This window comes from Cololabis saira, chromosome 5 (genome assembly GCF_033807715.1).
Source record: "Cololabis saira isolate AMF1-May2022 chromosome 5, fColSai1.1, whole genome shotgun sequence".
Lineage (NCBI taxonomy): Eukaryota > Metazoa > Chordata > Actinopteri > Beloniformes > Belonidae > Cololabis > Cololabis saira.
Genome location: NC_084591.1, coordinates 34,950,002 through 34,968,244, shown reverse-complemented (window position 1 = coordinate 34,968,244; position 18,243 = coordinate 34,950,002). Strand labels below are relative to the sequence as shown.

Below are 18,243 nucleotides of genomic sequence, written 5' to 3'. Positions count from 1 at the left end.
TATACAGTAACAGTCACCCTCTGCCTTCTCTGAGGATTATTATTAATTTTCGCTCCAGACTTTTATATGCAAATGTTTAGCAACATCCTAATTATGAATTATGATTAATTATGTTTTTGTTGCAGGTTTACTGGTTCTCATATTGGTCTCCTCAGCACTGGGATTTGTTGCCATTGTCTCCTCAATGTGCTGCCTGCTCAGGCAGAAAAGGTAGGCCTAAATGGAGAGAAAACAAATAAAGCACGAATATAAATTCAGACTACTTGTTAAAATCCCGATTGTCCTTAGAGTTTTTCTTTTCTTTGTGGTTTATCTCTTGTGGAAAAGACCAAAATTGCTCCAAACGATGAAAATGTTCTGACCTGGTTAATCACAGACTCTCTGAAGATATCTGCTCGTCTGCATTCACAGACTGTTTTTAAGCCGCGTCCTTTAGAGTGAGGAAAAAAAGCAGAGTATTTCAGAGAAGAATGGTTAAACTTAATTGACCCATAACCTGTGGTTTAAGACTCGTGGTGTTTATAGGGGTTCTGTCCTCATTAGGAGGACTTTTTTAACAGTTAGTTGTGCCAATAGTCTCAGCTTGACGCCACATGATTTACGAGTCCAATCTGTGTAATTGTGGTTCCTCTAAAAAGAAAAAATTATAGTCCCTGGAAATTTATTTTTTGGGTTTCGCCTCAAGTAAACTAGTAAGTAAGTAAAGTTTATTCATGTAACTCATATAACATGCTTTAAAAAAAAAAAAAAAAAAAAAAAAGTCAAAGTTAGTTCTAGCCCAGAGTTAACAAGATATGGAAGTTAATGGGGATCAGGTTTGGACAGGTGTTGAAAAATGGTGTGTTGAATGTTGAAAATGTGAGATTACTGATAGTATATCTTTTTATCTTTGAAGGTGGAGCATGACACTATTGATTTCAAATTTTAGTGCAGGAAGCTTCAGTACCATAACCATTTATAACTTCCAAAAACTGTGAACTTTTACATCAAACAGGAACCAAAAGTGAGGAAGAATAATTGAGATGACTACCTTATTCACAAATGAATTGAAACCAAAACCAAACCCATGTGAAAACCACCATCAATACAGGTAAACGGTTTCCAGCGATCAAAGTTTGATCAAATACTTCAAAGATATCTGTGGACCTGAAAAAATAGGACGCTTAAGAAAAGGCGTCAGCATGCAGAGAGATTTGAAATGCAAATTATAACTTTCTCTCTCATGCCTTCCAGCCTTTTCTGAGGCAATTATGTGTCTTACAAGGAAAATTTGAGCATAAAAAAAAAAAATCTCTGTTTATAGGGGGCCAGTGTCTGCAGTAATGATAAGGAAACATTTTAATTGCTTGGTAGTTTCAGGGATAAAAAAAGAAAAGAAATAACGTTGCTTTTCATTTTCAACATTGCATCACGTCTTTCTCATATATCATGCAACTGAATGACCAACATTAACTTGAAAGCAAAGCAATAGTCTTCCCAACCTCCTCGATGGCCATAAGACACAGCCAGTAGAAGAATATTCAGATTCTGTATTTAAATTAATGCCCTGGGATTTTCTTTTATTTTCTTTACATTTCTTTTTAGATCTGCTGCTGAACAGACTGAAAGAAAAAGTGTTGGATACAACGGCGGAGACCGGGACGAATACGGCTCCAGAGTATAGCTCATTGTTCAAAAGATATCCATGAACCATTGAACCATTGTCCCCTCACTTTTCTGTTTTCTCCAAATTGTCCTATGCCTCATTTTGGACATTTATGGATGCATGCAACATCACATGAGTACCTTTGCACGCAGCTCTAGGAGTTTGGGAAGTCCTTTTTTCCCTTCAAGCCGCAGTCAGGCTTTTCTTTGCTGTGTTGTGGCAGGCCGAGCATGTTCGGCCTCCATGCTGGATGTTTCATGCTGTATGACTACTCCCTTAAAGCAAAAGGAACAGCTGTCTTCTCAAATTCCCTTTTATTCATCTGACAGTGTGGTCAATTTTTGTTGAGCTCCACACAGATGCTTCCAGGCAAGTGGAGTGGGACTTAGAGCTCAAGTAGTGAGAAAGTCAGGTCAAGTCAGATCATGGCACTCATTCCACAACACTGTCCTCACACAGTGGAAAGCTCAACCGCAGTCCAAACAATAGCGGGATAACAGTTGACAGACTTCCCTTATGGTTGGAGAGTAGGGGAAGGATGGGCTCCACCACATTTCTACCAACCCTGTAGTTAGAGTTGCTCTATGGATTTTATAATAAAAGGGTGCTTAGCTCCGTACAAACGCAGCTCCTTCCCTCGGAATAATGCTAAGGGAAAAGAGGGCTTCAGTGTTTTCAGGCTGAATGTGGGCCGACTCCTAAGCTCCATCCGATCACAAGACTAACTTCCCAGAGAGCCTCTCAGAGAGATAGGCGCTTATACAGAGGGTCCACTGAAGCCTTGTTACATCATCACAACTTCTTCTGCCTTTATTATATGCATGTATTTCTTTGGAATCTGGAGATTTTCCCAACCTTGGGTTTTTTTTGTGACTTATTAATTGTCAGTGACCAAATATTAAACAGATTATGGTGTGAAATAAGAAAATGACCTGGTAATATTAGATGATAGTTTCACCACAATTAAATTGAACTGGTTGCTTGTGGCTGCATTTCATTGTTGCCATCCTTGTGTTTCATTAACAATACGTCATGACACTGGCTAGGTTTTATGTACTGATGTAAAAAATAAAAACGTGCTTGTATTCAGAAGGAAACTGTTGCATCATCTTCTTCCAAAGAGGTTGCCGATCACAAATGAATCTGAGTCTGAATCTGCACGTGTTTGGACTGTGGGAAGAAGCCGGAGGACCCAGAAGCATAGAGGAGAACATGCAGAGATCACTGTAGCCACTAGGTGGCGTCCGAGATACAAGACACAGATACTCAGTGTACAGTATCTACTCAGTGTACAGTACCTGTGCAGAAACATTTAAATACGTCACTGTGAAGCTCTTCAGTGAAGCCTCAGATATGGACTTTCTGAGGTGTGATCTGTAAGAAGATCTGTAAGAATCTCAGATTGTTGTTCAAATGTACAAGTTCATAAGGTCACATGTTCTAATTTCTCTCATGCTAGTTCACACTTAAATGAAATCTTTCAGATTTTGTTTTTGCTTGCAAATGTCCAAGTACTTAAAGTAATACATTTTTTTCTCTTGCAAAGTTTTTAATTTGATAATGTCAGAAAATCTGAGTTTTTCTTTTCTTACAATTTCCTCCCCCTATTGCAGAATTACATCTACTCAGTTCAGTTGGCCTTAATATGGCACTGTGTTAGATGAGATGACCATAACAACATTAATTACTGCCATATAGATTTATGTTGCTAGTTCAGCTTGAATTTGAATTTTTGATTAATAAATGTAGCCTGTTATATATTTGTACACACATGACAAAGATCATACCAAGTCGAAGTCCACCTGTACTCTGACTCCTGTAGGACTGCCGGTTGTTGAACAATACTGCCATCTAGAGGCTGCTTAGGTTAACTGCAAAAGAGGAATTAAACTATTGCCTTTTACTTCCGGGTCTGTGTTTCGCTGGTCTGGCTGTGGTTCCTTCCAGATCTGCAAGTTTGTGTGTGTGTGTGCGTCTCAGGATGTATCACCAGCCGGTGCTGAAGAACAGGCGCACTCTCCTCGAGAGAGCCGAGAAGTTTATCTCTGATATTTATTTCACTGACTGCAATCTGAGAGGACGGTAAGGCTGCACAGATTCTGCAAGAACCGACTAAGCCGCTGGAGTTTGATGTCTCTTTCATTCATTTGATATAATGCAATTTCCTCTAACCTCCAAGTGTGCAAGGGAGACCAAAATTGTACATCATGAATCAGTTCAGATAGTTCTGCACCCAGAGTCACAGACAGAGTGGTTGAGCTGCTTGGACAAAAGCCCCTTTGTTATAAAATGTTCAAGCCCCTGTGAGGCCAGTTGACAGCAAGATTCTTGATTTGTGGTTGTAAAAAATATAAAAATAAAGTATGGCTTGACTCGTCGATTTTTCCTCTGCAGACTTAATGGAGACTCCTGCCCACTGCAATCAATCTCCTCCTTCCTGTCTGCCAAAAGAATCACATTCACTGAAGCCTGCAAACAGAACTTTGCACCTTATAAAGTTGGTGAAACCTTTGGGCCGACGTGAGTGATTTCTTCAGATTCAAATCCTATAGTTCCTAAAACATATGCACTGACACAAGCCTGATGCCCGTTGAAGGTGGTGGACATGCTGGTTTAAGGTGACCCTCACAATCCCCGAGTCCTGGAGAGGGAGAGAGGTGCATTTTCTGTGGGAAAGTGATGGGGAGGGGATGGTTTGGAGAGATGGGCAGCCAGTCCAGGTAACTATGCACCACTTTTTAATTAACTGATTTATGTTTTGCTGAAACATAGTGCTTTAACCACATGTCGACGAGTTTAATGTTCAGGTTTTACTTGCAGGGCCTAACGAAAGAGGGAGAAAAGACGAGCTACATCTTGTCAGAATGTCTGAAAGACGAGGAACCTCACAGGTTTGTTTGTAAAACAAGATTTTATTGCAGATTTTGTAATCCTCTTGAATTATTTAAAACTCTCATTTTCTACCTCACCCTGTAGTGTCACTCTTTATGTGGAAATGGCCTGCAATGGCCTTTTTGGAGCTGGTCAGGGGTCGATGATTGCAGCTCCAGACCCAAACAGGAAGTTTTCTATCCAGAAAGCTGAGCTGGTGATATTCAACCGGGATGTAAGGCAGCTGCTGACTGAGTTTGAGATGCTCGTTGACATTGTTAAGGTACGGTCACTCAAAACGGCTCACAATGACACATGACAACATTGGAAAAGGTTTGGCGACAGAAAACATGACAGCCCACGGCCCTCCTAAACAGGAACTTGGAGAAGGCGAGCAGCGAGGGTATCAGGCACTCTTCACCGTCAATGAGATGGTAAACCTCTGTGACCCAAACGATCCCAGCTCTTTCTCGGAAGCACGCCGCCTGGCGAGCAAGTTCTTCAACCAGCAGAACGGAGAGAGCCAGCACATGGTCCACGCGATGGGTCACTGCCACATCGACTCAGGTCCCAGGCTTTTATTTATTTGACTGTAGCATTCCAGCCTACGGGCACTGAAACACATTTCCATAACAGTTGGGGTGCATTTGCTATCTTTTATACCCTGGGTTTAATTAAAATTGTGCCGAAAGAAGTTAGGTTTATTTCTGTAGCACATTTAGAGCAAAACGGCTGTTCAGGCTAAAGCAAATTAAAATCCCAGACTCAACAATAAAAAAAGCTAATATATCTACTAATACAAAATAATAACAAAATAAGCCTTCAAACAGAGCGAGCAGCAATAAAATAGTAGGTAAAACACACACACACACACACACACACACGATTAACGGAAAGAAAAGCAAAGTTATCGTGCACAATTTGGAGGAAACGCCCTCACAAAAACATGTGTTTTTTGAACAAAGATTTAAGATGACCGGGGGTCTGGACACATCTGAAGCTAAAAGACAGACGGTGCCACAATTTGGGAGCGACAGAAAATGCTCTATCATCTCTGCTCTTCAGTTTGGATCAGGAGTAGCTGATTGGTTGATCTCAGAGCGTCTGCCTTCCTGGTAACTCAGGCACTGATGCACCCCAGCTCAGTTGCACGTGATGGCTGTCTAAAAGAAAATGAACATGTTTGACAGGTGAGTTCATGTTTAGTGTTCTCCATTCACAGCCTGGCTGTGGCCCTACGAAGAGACGATTCGCAAATGTGGCCGAAGTTGGGTGACGGTGGTCAATTTAATGGATAAAAACCCAGATTTCATCTTTACGTGCTCTCAGGTATGTTAATGTGGCTTCATGAGGTCCAACGAATCTTAGCAGTCTCGTCCACTTTCCCACCGTGTTTCTTTTGCTTCAGGCTCAACAGTTCCAGTGGGTGAAGAGCTGGTACCCAGGACTTTTCTCCAAGATTCAGCATTACGTGAAGAAAGGCCGCTTCATTCCAGTTGGAGGGACGTGGGTGGAAATGGTAAATCTAATCTTAAAAATGAAACGAATTATGCAGCTTTTTAATGTTATTTGAACATTTGTGCTGCTGATGTTCAAGCTTTATGCACATGGTGTCCTTGGTTACCTTTTTACTAAGAACATGTCTGTCTCTTAGGATGGGAATCTGCCCTCGGGAGAGTCCATGGTCCGGCAGTTCTTGGAAGGGCAGCGGTTCTTCAACCAAGAATTTGGGATGTATTGCAAAGAGGTAATATTCATAAATCATACCTTCATCAGAACATGAATTTGCCCTCTGAATGAGAGCTCAGCTATGTTTATGGAGGTCTCAATAAAGACAGTTTTCTTTGTGCTCCGCAGTTTTGGCTCCCAGATACGTTCGGTTACTCCGCGCAGCTTCCCCAGATAATGCAGGGCTGTGGCATTTCCAATTTTCTGACACAGAAGCTGAGCTGGAATCTGGTCAACACCTTTCCTGTAAGTGTGTTTCAGATATTCAGCGACATTTGAAAAGTTCTTACTTTTAGTTTCAGCTTTCTTTTGCTTTTCTTTTCCGAAAGCACAACACATTTTTCTGGGAGGGTCTGGACGGCTCCAAGGTCTTGACTCACTTCCCACCTGGAAATTCCTACGAAATGAAAGCTAAGATTGAAGAAGTGAGTTTTACGTTTCAGTGCATTTATTATTACAGGTGTGGAATCTGAGAAGTGAATTTACATCCCTCTTTTTCCAGCTGGTAAGAACTGTGAGGAATAACAAAGACAAAGGCAGGGCCAACCACAGTGCGGCATTGTTTGGCTATGGAGATGGTGGCGGTGGACCCACACAGCTGATGCTTGACAGACTGCGCCTGGTTCAGGATACAGATGGACTTCCCAAGTCAGTCTGACCTCATTCGCTTCACTCAACACATGCCAGTGAACAAGCCCACACCGAGCAGGAAGCTCTTCCTACACACCAATTAGTCCAAAGTTTTATATGCATTGCTCTACTCTGTCTCATTTTCAGATCCTGACACAGGCATAGCTTTAAAACACGTTAGATGTGCATGTAACCGCACAAACTCAGAGGATTATGATAACAGGAAACACATTGGTCTGTTTTCAGTGAGACAGCCTTGCTAACGCCCAGCTCCACCCCTGTGTGCTTCACAGGGTCCAGATGTCCACCCCTGACAGACTTTTCTCCCAGCTCCGTGCGGAGTCGGCTCTGCTGTGCACTTGGAGTGGAGAGCTGTTCCTCGAGCTGCACAACGGCACTTATACCACGCAGGCCCAGGTAGAACAGGACTCGTCTGAGGCCTTGTGGCTTCTTTCTTTGGCCATACTCACTTTACTGATCAGCAGAGGTGTCAAGTAACGAAGTACAAATACTTCGTTATCTTACTTAAGTAGACATTTTGGCTATACTTCACCGGAATAATTATTTTTCAGACGACTTTTTACTTTTACTCCTTACATTTTCGCGCAATTATCTTTACTTTTTACTCCTTACATTTTAAAAACAGCCTTGTTACTCTATTTCATTTTGGCCTTTAAAAAAAAAACTATCCAGTGAAATTGCTCCATCCGGATAGAGTGAATTTGGTTGTGGTTGTTTCAGATGTTCTTGTCCAGTTTTGTTCTTACATCCGTTCCCTCAGATTCCTGCAACTAAACTTGGATGTACATTCCAATAAAGGTCAGGATAAATGATAACATGCCTCTGAAGTTTGACTTTTTGCACCATTACAATACTTATAGGCAACTAGTCATCATATCTTCTGCTCTCTGAAACGCATGTTAATGCTCAATAGTACACATATATGCTTCTTTAATATATTTGCAGTATACTAAGATTCATTCATTTTCAATGGCTTTTGTCCTTCATGGCTTTTTTCCCCCTCACATTACTTTTACTTTTATACTTTAAGTAGTTTTGAAACCAGTACTTTTATACTTTTACTTGAGTAAAAAACTTGAATTGATACTTCAACTTCTACAGGAGTATTTTTTAACTCTAGTATCTATACTTCTACCTGAGTAATGAATGTGAATACTTTTGACACCTCTGCTGATCAGCAACACCTCAAAAGTCCTACAGACTACCACAAACCACTACTCCTCTAGAATGAGGAGCGTTGGATCAATAACAGTACCGTGTTTCAGTAAATTGAAATGTTTTTGAATGCTGTGTCACTTTTGCGTTGTTTAGATTAAACGAGAGAACCGGCAGTGTGAGACTCTGCTCCATGATGTCGAGGTAGCCAGCAGCTTGGCCCTGTGCCGAAACAGGACGTTTCTGTATCCTCAGGAAAAACTGCAGCAGCTCTGGAGGTTCAAACAGAACTTTTGAAAGGAAAAGTTTTATATTCATAGTCCTTTTTCTTTTACAGTTAAAAAAAAAACGGTTCATGTGGCGTTCTTCCCACAGGCTGCTTCTTCTGAACCAGTTCCACGATGTGATCCCTGGCAGCTGCGTCGGGGTGGTCGTGGACGATGCCCTCAAATATTACAATGGTGGGTTTTTTTTCTTCACATGAGATGTTGATTTTGAGTCAGAGCTGTGCTTATTTTCAGTTCTCACAAACCTCCTAGATATCCGTAGCGACGGTTCTGTCCTCCTGCGGGAGGCGTGCGAGGCTTTGGGGCCTAAGGGGAGCTCTGTCGGGGTCTTCAACTCTCTGCCATGGGAGCGCCATGAAGTCGTACAGATTCAAGATGGCACGGATAAACCCGGTCTAGGTGTGTTTGATGTTCAAAATATTATGCCGCTGCCCTCTTACATCCAGGTTCACGTGTATCTTATACTCTGTGACCCATCAGCCTTGGTGAGAGCTCCCAGTGTCGGTGCGTCTCCTGTCATAGATATACAGCCGGTGACTGCAGTCTCCGTCACCCTTCAGGTATTTACTGTACATGAAGATATGATCAGATGAGTTTCCTCATTGACTGTCTAACCAGGTGTCGTGTACCTTCACAGGCCGACGGCACGGTCCTAATGGAGAATGGAATATTAAAGGCAGCCATAAACAGAGACGGCACCTTGGCCTCACTGTGTTTGATCGGTTCAAACAGGTAACGTGAGTCGAAATGTGGACGTGTGCGTGTTATTTGTGGCCACTTATGCAATGATGAACTCCGCTTGTTTCAGAGAAACTATCTCGGACGGCTGCGTGGGCAACCAGTTTGTCATGTTTGACGACGTTCCTCTTTATTGGGATGCTTGGGATGTGATGGACTACCACCTGCAGACAAGGTCTCAGTTGTTACTGTTACCACAGCTCTGGCAGGAATTCATGAAACAAATATTAAACTATTAATAATAAATAAATAACTAAATATGACCCTGTAGGAAACCTGTGTCGGAGGTGGTGCAGCCAGCTCATGTGGTGTCCTCGGGTGGGCTTCGGGGCAGCGTCGGCTTCACCCTCAGGATAAGCGATAAGAGCGTGGTCACGCAGGAGATCGTCATGGATGCCATGTGTCCTTACATCAAGTTTGACACAAAGGTAAGTGAGGCATTAACGCGTTTCTAAAAACGCACGTAAGCGAACCCTTCCTTGTGAGGCAAATTGCTCCGTCTTCCGATTTTAGGTGGAGTGGGCGGAGTCGCACAAGTTCCTGAAGGTGGAGTTTCCCGTGCGAGTGCGCAGCCCCAATGCCACGTATGAGATCCAGTTTGGGCATCTGCAGAGACCCACGCACCGGAACACATCGTGGGACTGGGCCAGATTTGAGGTGGGGCGCCGCAGTGACGCGCAGTGATTTAATCAGGGTTTCTGACTAATCCATGACTGGTAAACTTCTGGTGCTGTGAAATGTTTTTTTTTTTTAGGTCTGGGGCCACAAATGGGCCGACTTGTCAGAGCACAACTTCGGAGTCGCCCTTCTCAACGACAGCAAATACGGTTATTCTGTCCACGAGAACACAATGACTTTGTCCCTGTAGGCTTTCCTTCTATTCATTTACAGCACAATTCAGAGATGTTAAATTTAGATGCCCAGTCCTCACCAAAAGTGCCCTTTGTTCTCAGGTTGAGATCCCCGAAGGCCCCGGATGCCACCGCCGACATGGGAACTCATCAGTTCACTTACGCAGTTATGCCACACTCTAGTGGGTTTTACCTGCTTCCTTATGCAATTTTTGGCAACTCAAGTGACACCAGTTAAAACGGTTTTAATTTACAACTTCATCTTTCCTGCAGAATCATTCCAAGAAGCTTCGGTCATCCAGTGTGCGTACAACCTCAACTTCCCTCTGAGGCTGATCCAGTGCAGTCCCGACACCGTGCCCTGGAGTGCCTTCTCCGTCCCCGAGCCAGTCATACTTGAGACAGTTAAACAGGTATTACACTAAAAACAGAGCTTAACTTGGAAAAAAAAAACAAATTTTGTATTCACAATAGAACGACTGCTACAATGGCCTTTTATCCTTGTAGACTGAGGAAGGGAAGGGGATGCTTGTACTACGTCTGTTTGAGTCACACGGGAGCAGCGTGACTGTGACTTTGCGTACCACTATTCCAGTCAGAGAGGCATGGCAGTGAGTGCTCATATTTTTAGTATCTGGAATCTTTTGTTTTTGTTTAAATTTTCCTCTAGGAACAAAGCCTTTTTTTTTGCTTTTCAGTTGTGACCTCCTGGAGAGACGACAGTCCACCCAGCCAGCGCACGTCACGCCCGAGGGAATCGCTCTCGACTTCACGCCCTTCCAAATTGTCACACTTCTTCTCGTTCTGTGAGCATAAGTGTCAAAACGAAACTTTGACGACTCTCAGGGAATTGGCAGTTGAAACAGGAGGTGATTACTTCATTCAATCAATAAAAGACTTTTGTAAAAACTATTTCTTTATTCGAAAGTATTTCCAAGTATAAAAGTATAAAAACTGTCCCTCGGTGGTTTTTATTTGCCGCCCTTCCTGCTCCCTCTCCCACTTCGTCCCTGTAGACCTGCAACAAGAACAAGTGTCACGCACAGATTCCCTTGTTTCCCGCTCCTGTCATCACAAAGCCATGAGTGTACCTGTCGCTGGCTCCGCGCTGCTGCTTTCCCGCCTACGTGTGCTTGCTCTTGTTTTACGTTGCTGTGTGTTTTCTTCCTGTTTCTTCTTAGTCTTGCTTCTCCCTGAAGGAGCTTCCTTCGGATGTACGGTCTTTTCTTTCTTCTTTGTTTTGGTCTCACTTTCCTGTTTGACTACCTTCTTCCTCGCGCCGTCAGACCGACTTCTGGAAACCTAAAAGAATCAAACTGCTGTGAATTACAGTTCCAGTATTGCCTTCTTGGCAGGAAAGAGGTGACTCACCTTTGTCTTGGTTGTGTAGTCATGGTCGTCGTCTTCTTTTTTGGCTCTCTTTTTTGGTTTGGGTGACTTTGAATCTTTGGAGGGGAAACAAAAAAAATTGAATTAAAGTCTGATTCTATGTGAACTGCAACAGAAACCTTTTCAGGCAGGTGTAATACTTGCTTTTGGGTGCCATGGAGCCTGGATCTCCCTGAAAACCAGAGCAGTGGATATTAGTGCAAGTACGGTACATTGTCTGACAAAGATTTACAATAAAGTTTACTTTACTCACCGTAAACCACATAGTTCTGCCATTGTGGTCCCTGATAGATTTCATTCCATCTACGTAGTAACACCGCAGCCACGCCTTAAATGCAGAGTAATCTGCCTTCTCAGGATCATAGCCCTTACCACCTACGAAACCACATGTGTCGTTAATAGGAAGCATTCATGAGTACACCGGACAGTAAACGCATGAAGACCCACCTAGGCCGATCACTTCCAGGGGTACTGTGTGACAAAGCCGGATCAGGTCACCTTCCTCTTGTTTCATTTTCTTTTGAACCTTCTCTGAAGTCTTGAGAAGAATAAAGATGGATATTGTTAGAAGACGCAGTGGCGTGGTTTCTGCAGCTGATGTGAAGAATTTGCATTTTTGCTCTTTCACCTTGGCGTCTGCAATCTCATTCTTCAGAGGTTTCTCATTCTCGAGCAAATCGTCTGACTCAAGGCCTTCCAGGACCTCCCGGGCAGAAACAAACGGTGGGATGTTTAACCTTGAGTGGGGAGAGGGAGAACTTTAGGCCCATTCTTTTTATGAAACAAAAAGAACGTTTTTTTGTCCGAAAGAGTGAATAATAATGGCTTCCCACAGAAAGACAATCGAAAGTAACCGTTGATGTCTTGTCTGATCTGGCAAGAACTCCTTGGTTTGGACTGTTTTTCACGACATAAAATGTGTTCAGACTTTTTCCTTTAAGAACTTCAAAGGATTCTTTTATTTTGGTTAAAAGGAGGTTAAAAAAAGTTCAACAAACATTATTTTAACGGACCAGCGAAACTATTTCCTGTTTACTTTTCTTGGCAAGCTTGTAGTTGTAGGTGCAGTCTTTTGGCCTTTTATGTTTTTCAGCACGCCACAAGTCTGCCGAGGTGAGATGAGTGCAAACTAGCCATGTGCAAATCAATAAAAATGTGTGCCCCTGCAAATGTAGTCCTACAAGAATGATGGTTTCTAATTGTTGACAAGAGAACTAATCATTTGAAAAAGTTAAAGTTAGATTGGAACTGTATTTTTTATCAACTACATGTAGATATACAATAATCAGACTTGAAAGGTCTGAATGCATCTCTTCCCCCAAACTATGTGTACCATAAAGTTATTCTGTCTTCGTTCATGTGCATCACCTGTAAAGTATTTCAGCTCTCAGGTAGTTCCCAATACCGTTGAAGTACTTTTGATTCAGCAGGACTTCACAAATTGGCCGGTCAAAGGCACGGTCGGATATGTGTGACAAAATGTTGTCCCTGCAAAAAAGGTAGCATTTCTCAGCATGACAGTAGACACATTAATTGTGCAGGTATGGAGGGAGACGGCCAAATTTACTAACCTGAAGCTTTTGTACTCAAACATGATGCAAGGCCCTCTGTCAGGCTGCCATGTTCCATCGGGCTGCCAGCCGCCAAACCTGCGTGCATCCACAAAACTGAGCACTCTGCAGGGCGTCTCTTTGGTATAAAACCGCAGATGGGCATGTTTGGGAAGATCATCCTCTCCAGTGAAGCGGAAAAAGCCCGACATCCCAAAGCGAAAGACTATGTCCATGGGCTGTTCCGCCTGTCCTGATTTTGTCCTCTTTTCGGGCTCATCACTCTTGATGGGCGTCAGTGTGAGCTTCACTTCCTTCCCTCTGGAGGTGGCAGTGATGCGATATGCCTCACAAGTGAAGGGCACATCAGGACTTTTGCTGACCTCGGATTTCCTGACCGGCCCACTAAACACAACTCCATCACTCACCTTGTTCACAAACAGGCTGGCCAGGTGGAGCTCTGGTCCTTCAGGCATTTTTTTTTTTTTTTTTTTTGCAGCTGCACAGAATAAAGGATTTGTGATTGCAACACATCTTTGACAGCTGCATAAAGCTCAGTTTTAAATTATAAAAATTAAAAACTCGGCCTAAATTTATGAAGCAAATTAAGAAACTTTGGGGTTATTTTCTTCTAAACCACCACTGCAGGGAAACAATGCATAAAACCAACAGCTTCAATAACCTGAATTCGTGTGTTCACTTCCTAACATTAAAACTAACATACATGCATGACCCTTGTGTTTTGGGGTTGTTTTTTTTTTTTTTTTTTATCATTTAACAGTGGCCCCTAATCCAAGTCCTGCAGAACCACTGTTCTGGATCTTTCAAGTACTTCCTTGCACACTCGCCTCAATCAACGCATGGATCACCATCAGCTTGTTAAGGTTCTACAGGCATGTTAATGATCCGCGCAAAACTTACCCAAACTAGGAAATAACCGTCGGTGCAAAAGGTACAGCTTCCCTACACTCGGTGGAGCTGCAACCAGGAATGTTCCCACAGGAACAGAAGCCAAAAGGCTTCTATAACGTGTGTGTTATCAAACATGTTATTCAACATGCAAGCGCCTCGTCTACGATTACAAAATATCGCGAGATTTCAAACTGCTAATTGTTTGCGACCACGATCTACGGAAGTAATGACTTTTACCTTTATTTCTAATAATAAATTGGACCAACTCATTACGAGCGAAACAGAGTTTGACTACCAGAAACATAGTAAACGGTGCAGAAGTTATTAACAGTATCACAAGAGGAAACTGCCCTTCTGAGGCATTATGGGATATGTAGGCGTTTCGGAGACAGTGGAGGAAAAGTTCTTTACAGTTTATTATGAGCACATGACAGTAAAACACAAAACAATATAATTTAAATCGAAAATAGTAAATTAATATGATTTAAAAATATTTTAAACAAGAAATATGACCACTGAGTGTTCTTAATTCACAGATAAATCACTGAAACAAATGGAAACAACTCAAACAATTATTACTAAAGTGGCAAAAAATATACAAGCAAAGGTGTAAGTCTGTCACTTACACCTTTTTGAAATTAAAAAATTAGAGCAAAATACTTAATACTGTACAAGATACAAATATGGCACTTTTGGCAAATTGTGTCCAGCTCCTTATTCGTTCCCCTGTCTTCATTGTAGTGCATTCATCATGTTCTGGGCTTGTTTGAGTTCTGTACAAACACAAAAGTGAATGCAGTTATGTGGCATTATTCTAGCTGATAAAACAAATATCCAAAATAAAAACTGTTTGAAAATTGCTGTGAAGTGAAAATAACTGACCAGCAAGCAAGACTCTGAACTTGTCAGCAGAAACTGAGACAACAGTTGTCTTTGCAGATCCTAATTCTCCCTGCGTTTGCAGTTTTAGCTGTAACAGCGGTTCATTAACCTCCCTCAGCTCACTGGAGCTCAATGTGTAGTCGATTCGCCAGGACACAGAGTCCAGCCGCCCCACTGAAAGTATTACAGAACAAAATAGACGCCGTTTCCCAGTCAGCAACATCACTGTGTTTACATCATTCAGTTTTCAACATTTTAATTTTTGAATTCTTCCTTGAAATGAAGAAAACATATACACTTACATCTCAAACTGGTTTCTCTCAGCTTGTCTTGAAGTGCAGAGTGCTTGTCTTCATATGATTTGCACAGTCCTGTAGCATGTTCTATGGAAATTAAGGCAATTTCACGACATTAACACAGATACAACGTCTGGATAAAAAAGCAGCAATCACAAATTATAAGAGGAAAATGGCCTAAAACAACCTGAAGCTGGCAGACAGCCAGTGAAGCAATGTCATAATGCACCACAACACCCACCCCCTCTCCATACTATTGTCCTTATTGTGTCATGCTGCACCATTAGTCATTTAATTGTGTTCTCAAGACAGCCACAATAAGGACCAACCTTTAGGCAGACCGAGCTGCTGCAGCTCACTGGACAGAGAATCACTGTCGACATCATGCTTCGCTGCACTGGACAAAATGAAGCTAAGCACTGCCACACTGGCTTTGATGTCTCCGCTCTCTGAAAGAGAAATAAATTAATACAGCAAAGCAAGAAATGTAAATGCAATCATGCAAATTAAATATTCATAGAAAAACATTTGGTCCAATGCCTCACACCTAATTAGTGTGACCATTCTTTGTAAACAGGTTACTGGGCAACTTTGTGTTGTATTACTCCTAACTGCTAAGACCAAAACCAATAAAAGTCAATGGTTCAGTACCGCCTAAATGTTATTTTTCTTCTCAAAACTAACCAGTGGTTTTCATGTGTGAGTGAGTGCAGTGCCCCAGACCCTTATAATACAGTAATGCCATTGTGAAACATGAACACTGTAGCCCAGCATTAACTGAAATATGCACATTGCTGCCTGAAGAAGATGCCGCCTGAATGGAACAGCACATATTTTCAGAGACGTTTCTGAATCAAAATGAATGATTCCCACTACAATTGTACATGTTTTGTAAAAGTACCAAGAAAACTATTACAGCACACTATTCTATGAAAAATACATAGTCATAACTTGCGAGATGGACTCACGCTTTAATGCTGTGTCAGTGAAATTGATAACTTTATTGATTGACACATCCATCTTAGTAATCTTACATCCCTCCTTCCTGGTGCGGTCGCTTTCTGTCATCAATGAACATTAAATACTCATAAGTTTAGAGTCTGTGAATTAAACATACGGTGAGCGCATAAACCTTAATAGCAATCACTTCCTCTCACCTCTGTAGAAGAGGAAGTGAGTATTACTAAGGCGTAAGAGTCACTTCAGATCTGTAGGCTCTGATGTATTTTAAAAAGCAGCTAAAACACATCTTTTTAAACTTGCGTTCGCTCTGTTAGTTTTATTGTAAAGTATTTTTATCTTAAAACAGTGCTATGTAAATAAAATGTTATGTACTTACTTACCCATTACAGGGCACATTTAAAATAGTTCTTACAGTTATGAAGAATGTAATATAATAATCAAATATGATATTCAAAAAGGACAAACTACTCTTCTTATAATTGTGGTGGAAATATTATTCTTAGTCACTATATGACCTTTCTTATGAGTACAGTTAGTGCAGAACAATATTTTGTCTTTGAGAGTTTTGGCTCTGCTGTCATACACAACTGCAATGACAATCATTTAGTGTTTAGTCTTTATATTGTCTTTCCTCTGTTGAAATTGCAATGCATTCAATGAATCTGTGTCACTTCTGCATCGAAGCTCCTGGTGTACATTTTGACACACTTGTATGCAAATAATGTATTAAATCTGTCCCGTCTTTATTCCAGTTAACTTAAAACACGCAGTTTTGCACGGATAGTCACCTGGGTGGTTAAAACATATAATACAGAGATATGGATTTTTCCACATCAACAATACTATTCAGTTTTAGCAGCATATTGTAGATGTAGAAAATATGAACAACTTACCGAACTTTGCATCTGCAGTTAGCTTTGCAACTTTGTCATACTAAAAGAAGGCGAGAGAGAAGACACAATGATTGTGCATTTGTGCAATGTGCAGGTCACGTGATCTACATGGATCAATATGTGAAACAACTCACGTCGATTCCCTCCCCGAGCAAATTCTTCACTACTTGAGCACAAAGGAGCTTCATCTTGACACTAGACTGTTGGATAAAGGGGAATGAGGACAAAGCTCGTTAATGAGACATCACTGTTGTAAACTACAGACTTAATAAGCATCATCTTGATCATTTGTCTGCAGCAGCTGTGCTTACAATCTTTGCTAAGGTGCTGATTTCTGCAAGTACCCAGTCAGGGCAGTCCAGATCTCCACAGAAACGGAACCGCTGTAACACGAAAGCAACACTTTTATCACTCAGAAAACTAAACTACACTTTATCACTCAGCTGTGCATCATAACAGGCTATTAGCTTTGGGTGCTAACAGCGCAGAACCAGCGCATTAATCAGAAATATTCAGGTTAATTACCACTTAAGACACTTGTAAATAGTGCATAACAATTATACATTCATTTAAGTGAGTAATAAATACTTGAGTTGTTGTAAAATAACATGAAAAGTATGAAAATATTTACCATGGCTGTCTGCACCAGAAGAGACCAGGAAGACGAACCTGCGTTCTCTCATTTGATTGGATAACAGACGGAGAGGGGGCGGGGCCTGTCGGTGTAGACACGTGACGGTCACGTGACGGTCTCGAGGGCCATCACGGTTGGATGCAGGTCGAGCTGTCTATGGAGCTGATTGTCTGCTTTTGAGATTAGTTCGCTGGAGTAGGTGACCAACACTATAACATCGAAAATATACGATTTAAATCAATTCCTGAATCCATGAATGGATTCTTTAACAGGCTTATTGAGTCTAATATTCAAATGTAGTACTCTTTTACTTATCAAATTGGGCATCCTCCTCCACATGAAGATGAAGATTATGCTGATGGCTCCATACTATTATGCAGTGCAAATTTTATTTATTTATATATTTATATTTTTTGCATCATAATCAAATGTAAGGGGGCGAACAGTGTTGCAGTTATAATCACAATACCTTCACAATACACTCACCCAAACAGTGAGTTAGTTATTTCTTTCTTTTTAAATTAGGACAACCCCCTCTAGAAGTGGCTGTGACTTCCTCATACAGATCCACCCTTTTCTCCTTGTCTTATTCATTTCATTGTAAACCTTGTGGTGCTTTCAGGTGATTACTTACTTAAATTTTATTTGAGAGGGACCATGTGCAATTAAAAACATACATGTAAACATTTGATGCATTGCACCAGAGTTAGCCTTAGGCTAATTTGCATCTGCAGTCCCTTGGTACAAATAAAAACATCACAGATAAAAAACATCAAACATTATTCAAGGATATTATCA

General features: G+C 41.5%; 3 protein-coding genes across 4 annotated transcripts; 1 reads left to right on the top strand and 2 right to left on the bottom strand.

Annotated features, from left to right (window-relative positions):
* The first annotated feature begins 3,579 nt into the window (after positions 1-3,579).
* Positions 3,580-10,878, top strand: man2c1 (mannosidase, alpha, class 2C, member 1). The gene is made up of 26 exons (XM_061721796.1): positions 3,580-3,727; positions 4,040-4,165; positions 4,242-4,365; positions 4,466-4,536; positions 4,622-4,799; positions 4,894-5,083; positions 5,739-5,845; positions 5,925-6,035; positions 6,171-6,263; positions 6,374-6,490; positions 6,574-6,669; positions 6,747-6,892; positions 7,168-7,291; positions 8,207-8,328; positions 8,426-8,511; positions 8,590-8,736; positions 8,818-8,897; positions 8,975-9,069; positions 9,146-9,250; positions 9,347-9,503; positions 9,589-9,732; positions 9,830-9,939; positions 10,029-10,108; positions 10,200-10,339; positions 10,434-10,537; positions 10,625-10,878. The coding sequence occupies exons 1-26, from the start codon at positions 3,627-3,629 to the stop codon at positions 10,734-10,736; spliced, it is 3,066 nt and encodes a 1,021-aa protein (XP_061577780.1). The 5' UTR covers positions 3,580-3,626; the 3' UTR covers positions 10,737-10,878.
* Positions 10,825-13,898, bottom strand: neil1 (nei-like DNA glycosylase 1). Of its 2 annotated transcripts, XM_061721799.1 has the most exons (10): positions 13,787-13,898; positions 12,887-13,364; positions 12,684-12,803; positions 11,944-12,052; positions 11,763-11,853; positions 11,569-11,690; positions 11,460-11,487; positions 11,298-11,371; positions 11,018-11,228; positions 10,825-10,944 (listed from the first exon to the last, which is right to left on the bottom strand). In XM_061721799.1, the coding sequence occupies exons 2-10, from the start codon at positions 13,339-13,341 to the stop codon at positions 10,898-10,900; spliced, it is 1,257 nt and encodes a 418-aa protein (XP_061577783.1). In that variant the 5' UTR covers positions 13,342-13,364; positions 13,787-13,898; the 3' UTR covers positions 10,825-10,897. The 2 variants fall into 2 exon arrangements, with proteins under 2 accessions (XP_061577783.1, XP_061577781.1); XM_061721797.1 differs by having other exon boundaries at positions 11,460-11,690.
* Positions 13,787-17,490, bottom strand: commd4 (COMM domain containing 4). The gene is made up of 8 exons (XM_061721800.1): positions 17,443-17,490; positions 17,123-17,194; positions 16,946-17,011; positions 16,812-16,851; positions 15,285-15,404; positions 14,962-15,042; positions 14,660-14,833; positions 13,787-14,550 (listed from the first exon to the last, which is right to left on the bottom strand). Exons 1-8 carry the CDS (start codon positions 17,443-17,445, stop codon positions 14,510-14,512), a joined length of 597 nt encoding a protein of 198 aa, XP_061577784.1. The 5' UTR covers positions 17,446-17,490; the 3' UTR covers positions 13,787-14,509.
* Between the last annotated feature and the right edge of the window lie 753 nt (positions 17,491-18,243).

Excerpts from the sequence above, each read along its gene's own strand:
- man2c1 (XM_061721796.1), top strand. The coding sequence starts at position 3,627 with ATGTATCACCAGCCGGTGCTGAAGAACAGGCGCACTCTCCTCGAGAGA. Across the intron at positions 4,537-4,621 it reads AAAGACGAGGAACCTCACAG|TGTCACTCTTTATGTGGAAA; the intron begins GTTTGTTTGTAA and ends CTCACCCTGTAG. Across the intron at positions 9,504-9,588 it reads ACATCAAGTTTGACACAAAG|GTGGAGTGGGCGGAGTCGCA; the intron begins GTAAGTGAGGCA and ends TTCCGATTTTAG.
- neil1 (XM_061721797.1), bottom strand. The coding sequence starts at position 13,341 with ATGCCTGAAGGACCAGAGCTCCACCTGGCCAGCCTGTTTGTGAACAAG. Across the intron at positions 12,053-12,683 it reads AGAGCTGAAATACTTTACAG|GTTAAACATCCCACCGTTTG; the intron begins GTGATGCACATG and ends TCCCCACTCAAG. Across the intron at positions 11,372-11,459 it reads AGGCTCCATGGCACCCAAAA|ATTCAAAGTCACCCAAACCA; the intron begins GCAAGTATTACA and ends TCCCCTCCAAAG.
- commd4 (XM_061721800.1), bottom strand. Across the intron at positions 15,405-16,811 it reads AACTGCAGATGCAAAGTTCG|AGAGCGGAGACATCAAAGCC; the intron begins GTAAGTTGTTCA and ends TTTCTCTTTCAG. Across the intron at positions 14,551-14,659 it reads GTTCAGAGTCTTGCTTGCTG|AACTCAAACAAGCCCAGAAC; the intron begins GTCAGTTATTTT and ends GTGTTTGTACAG.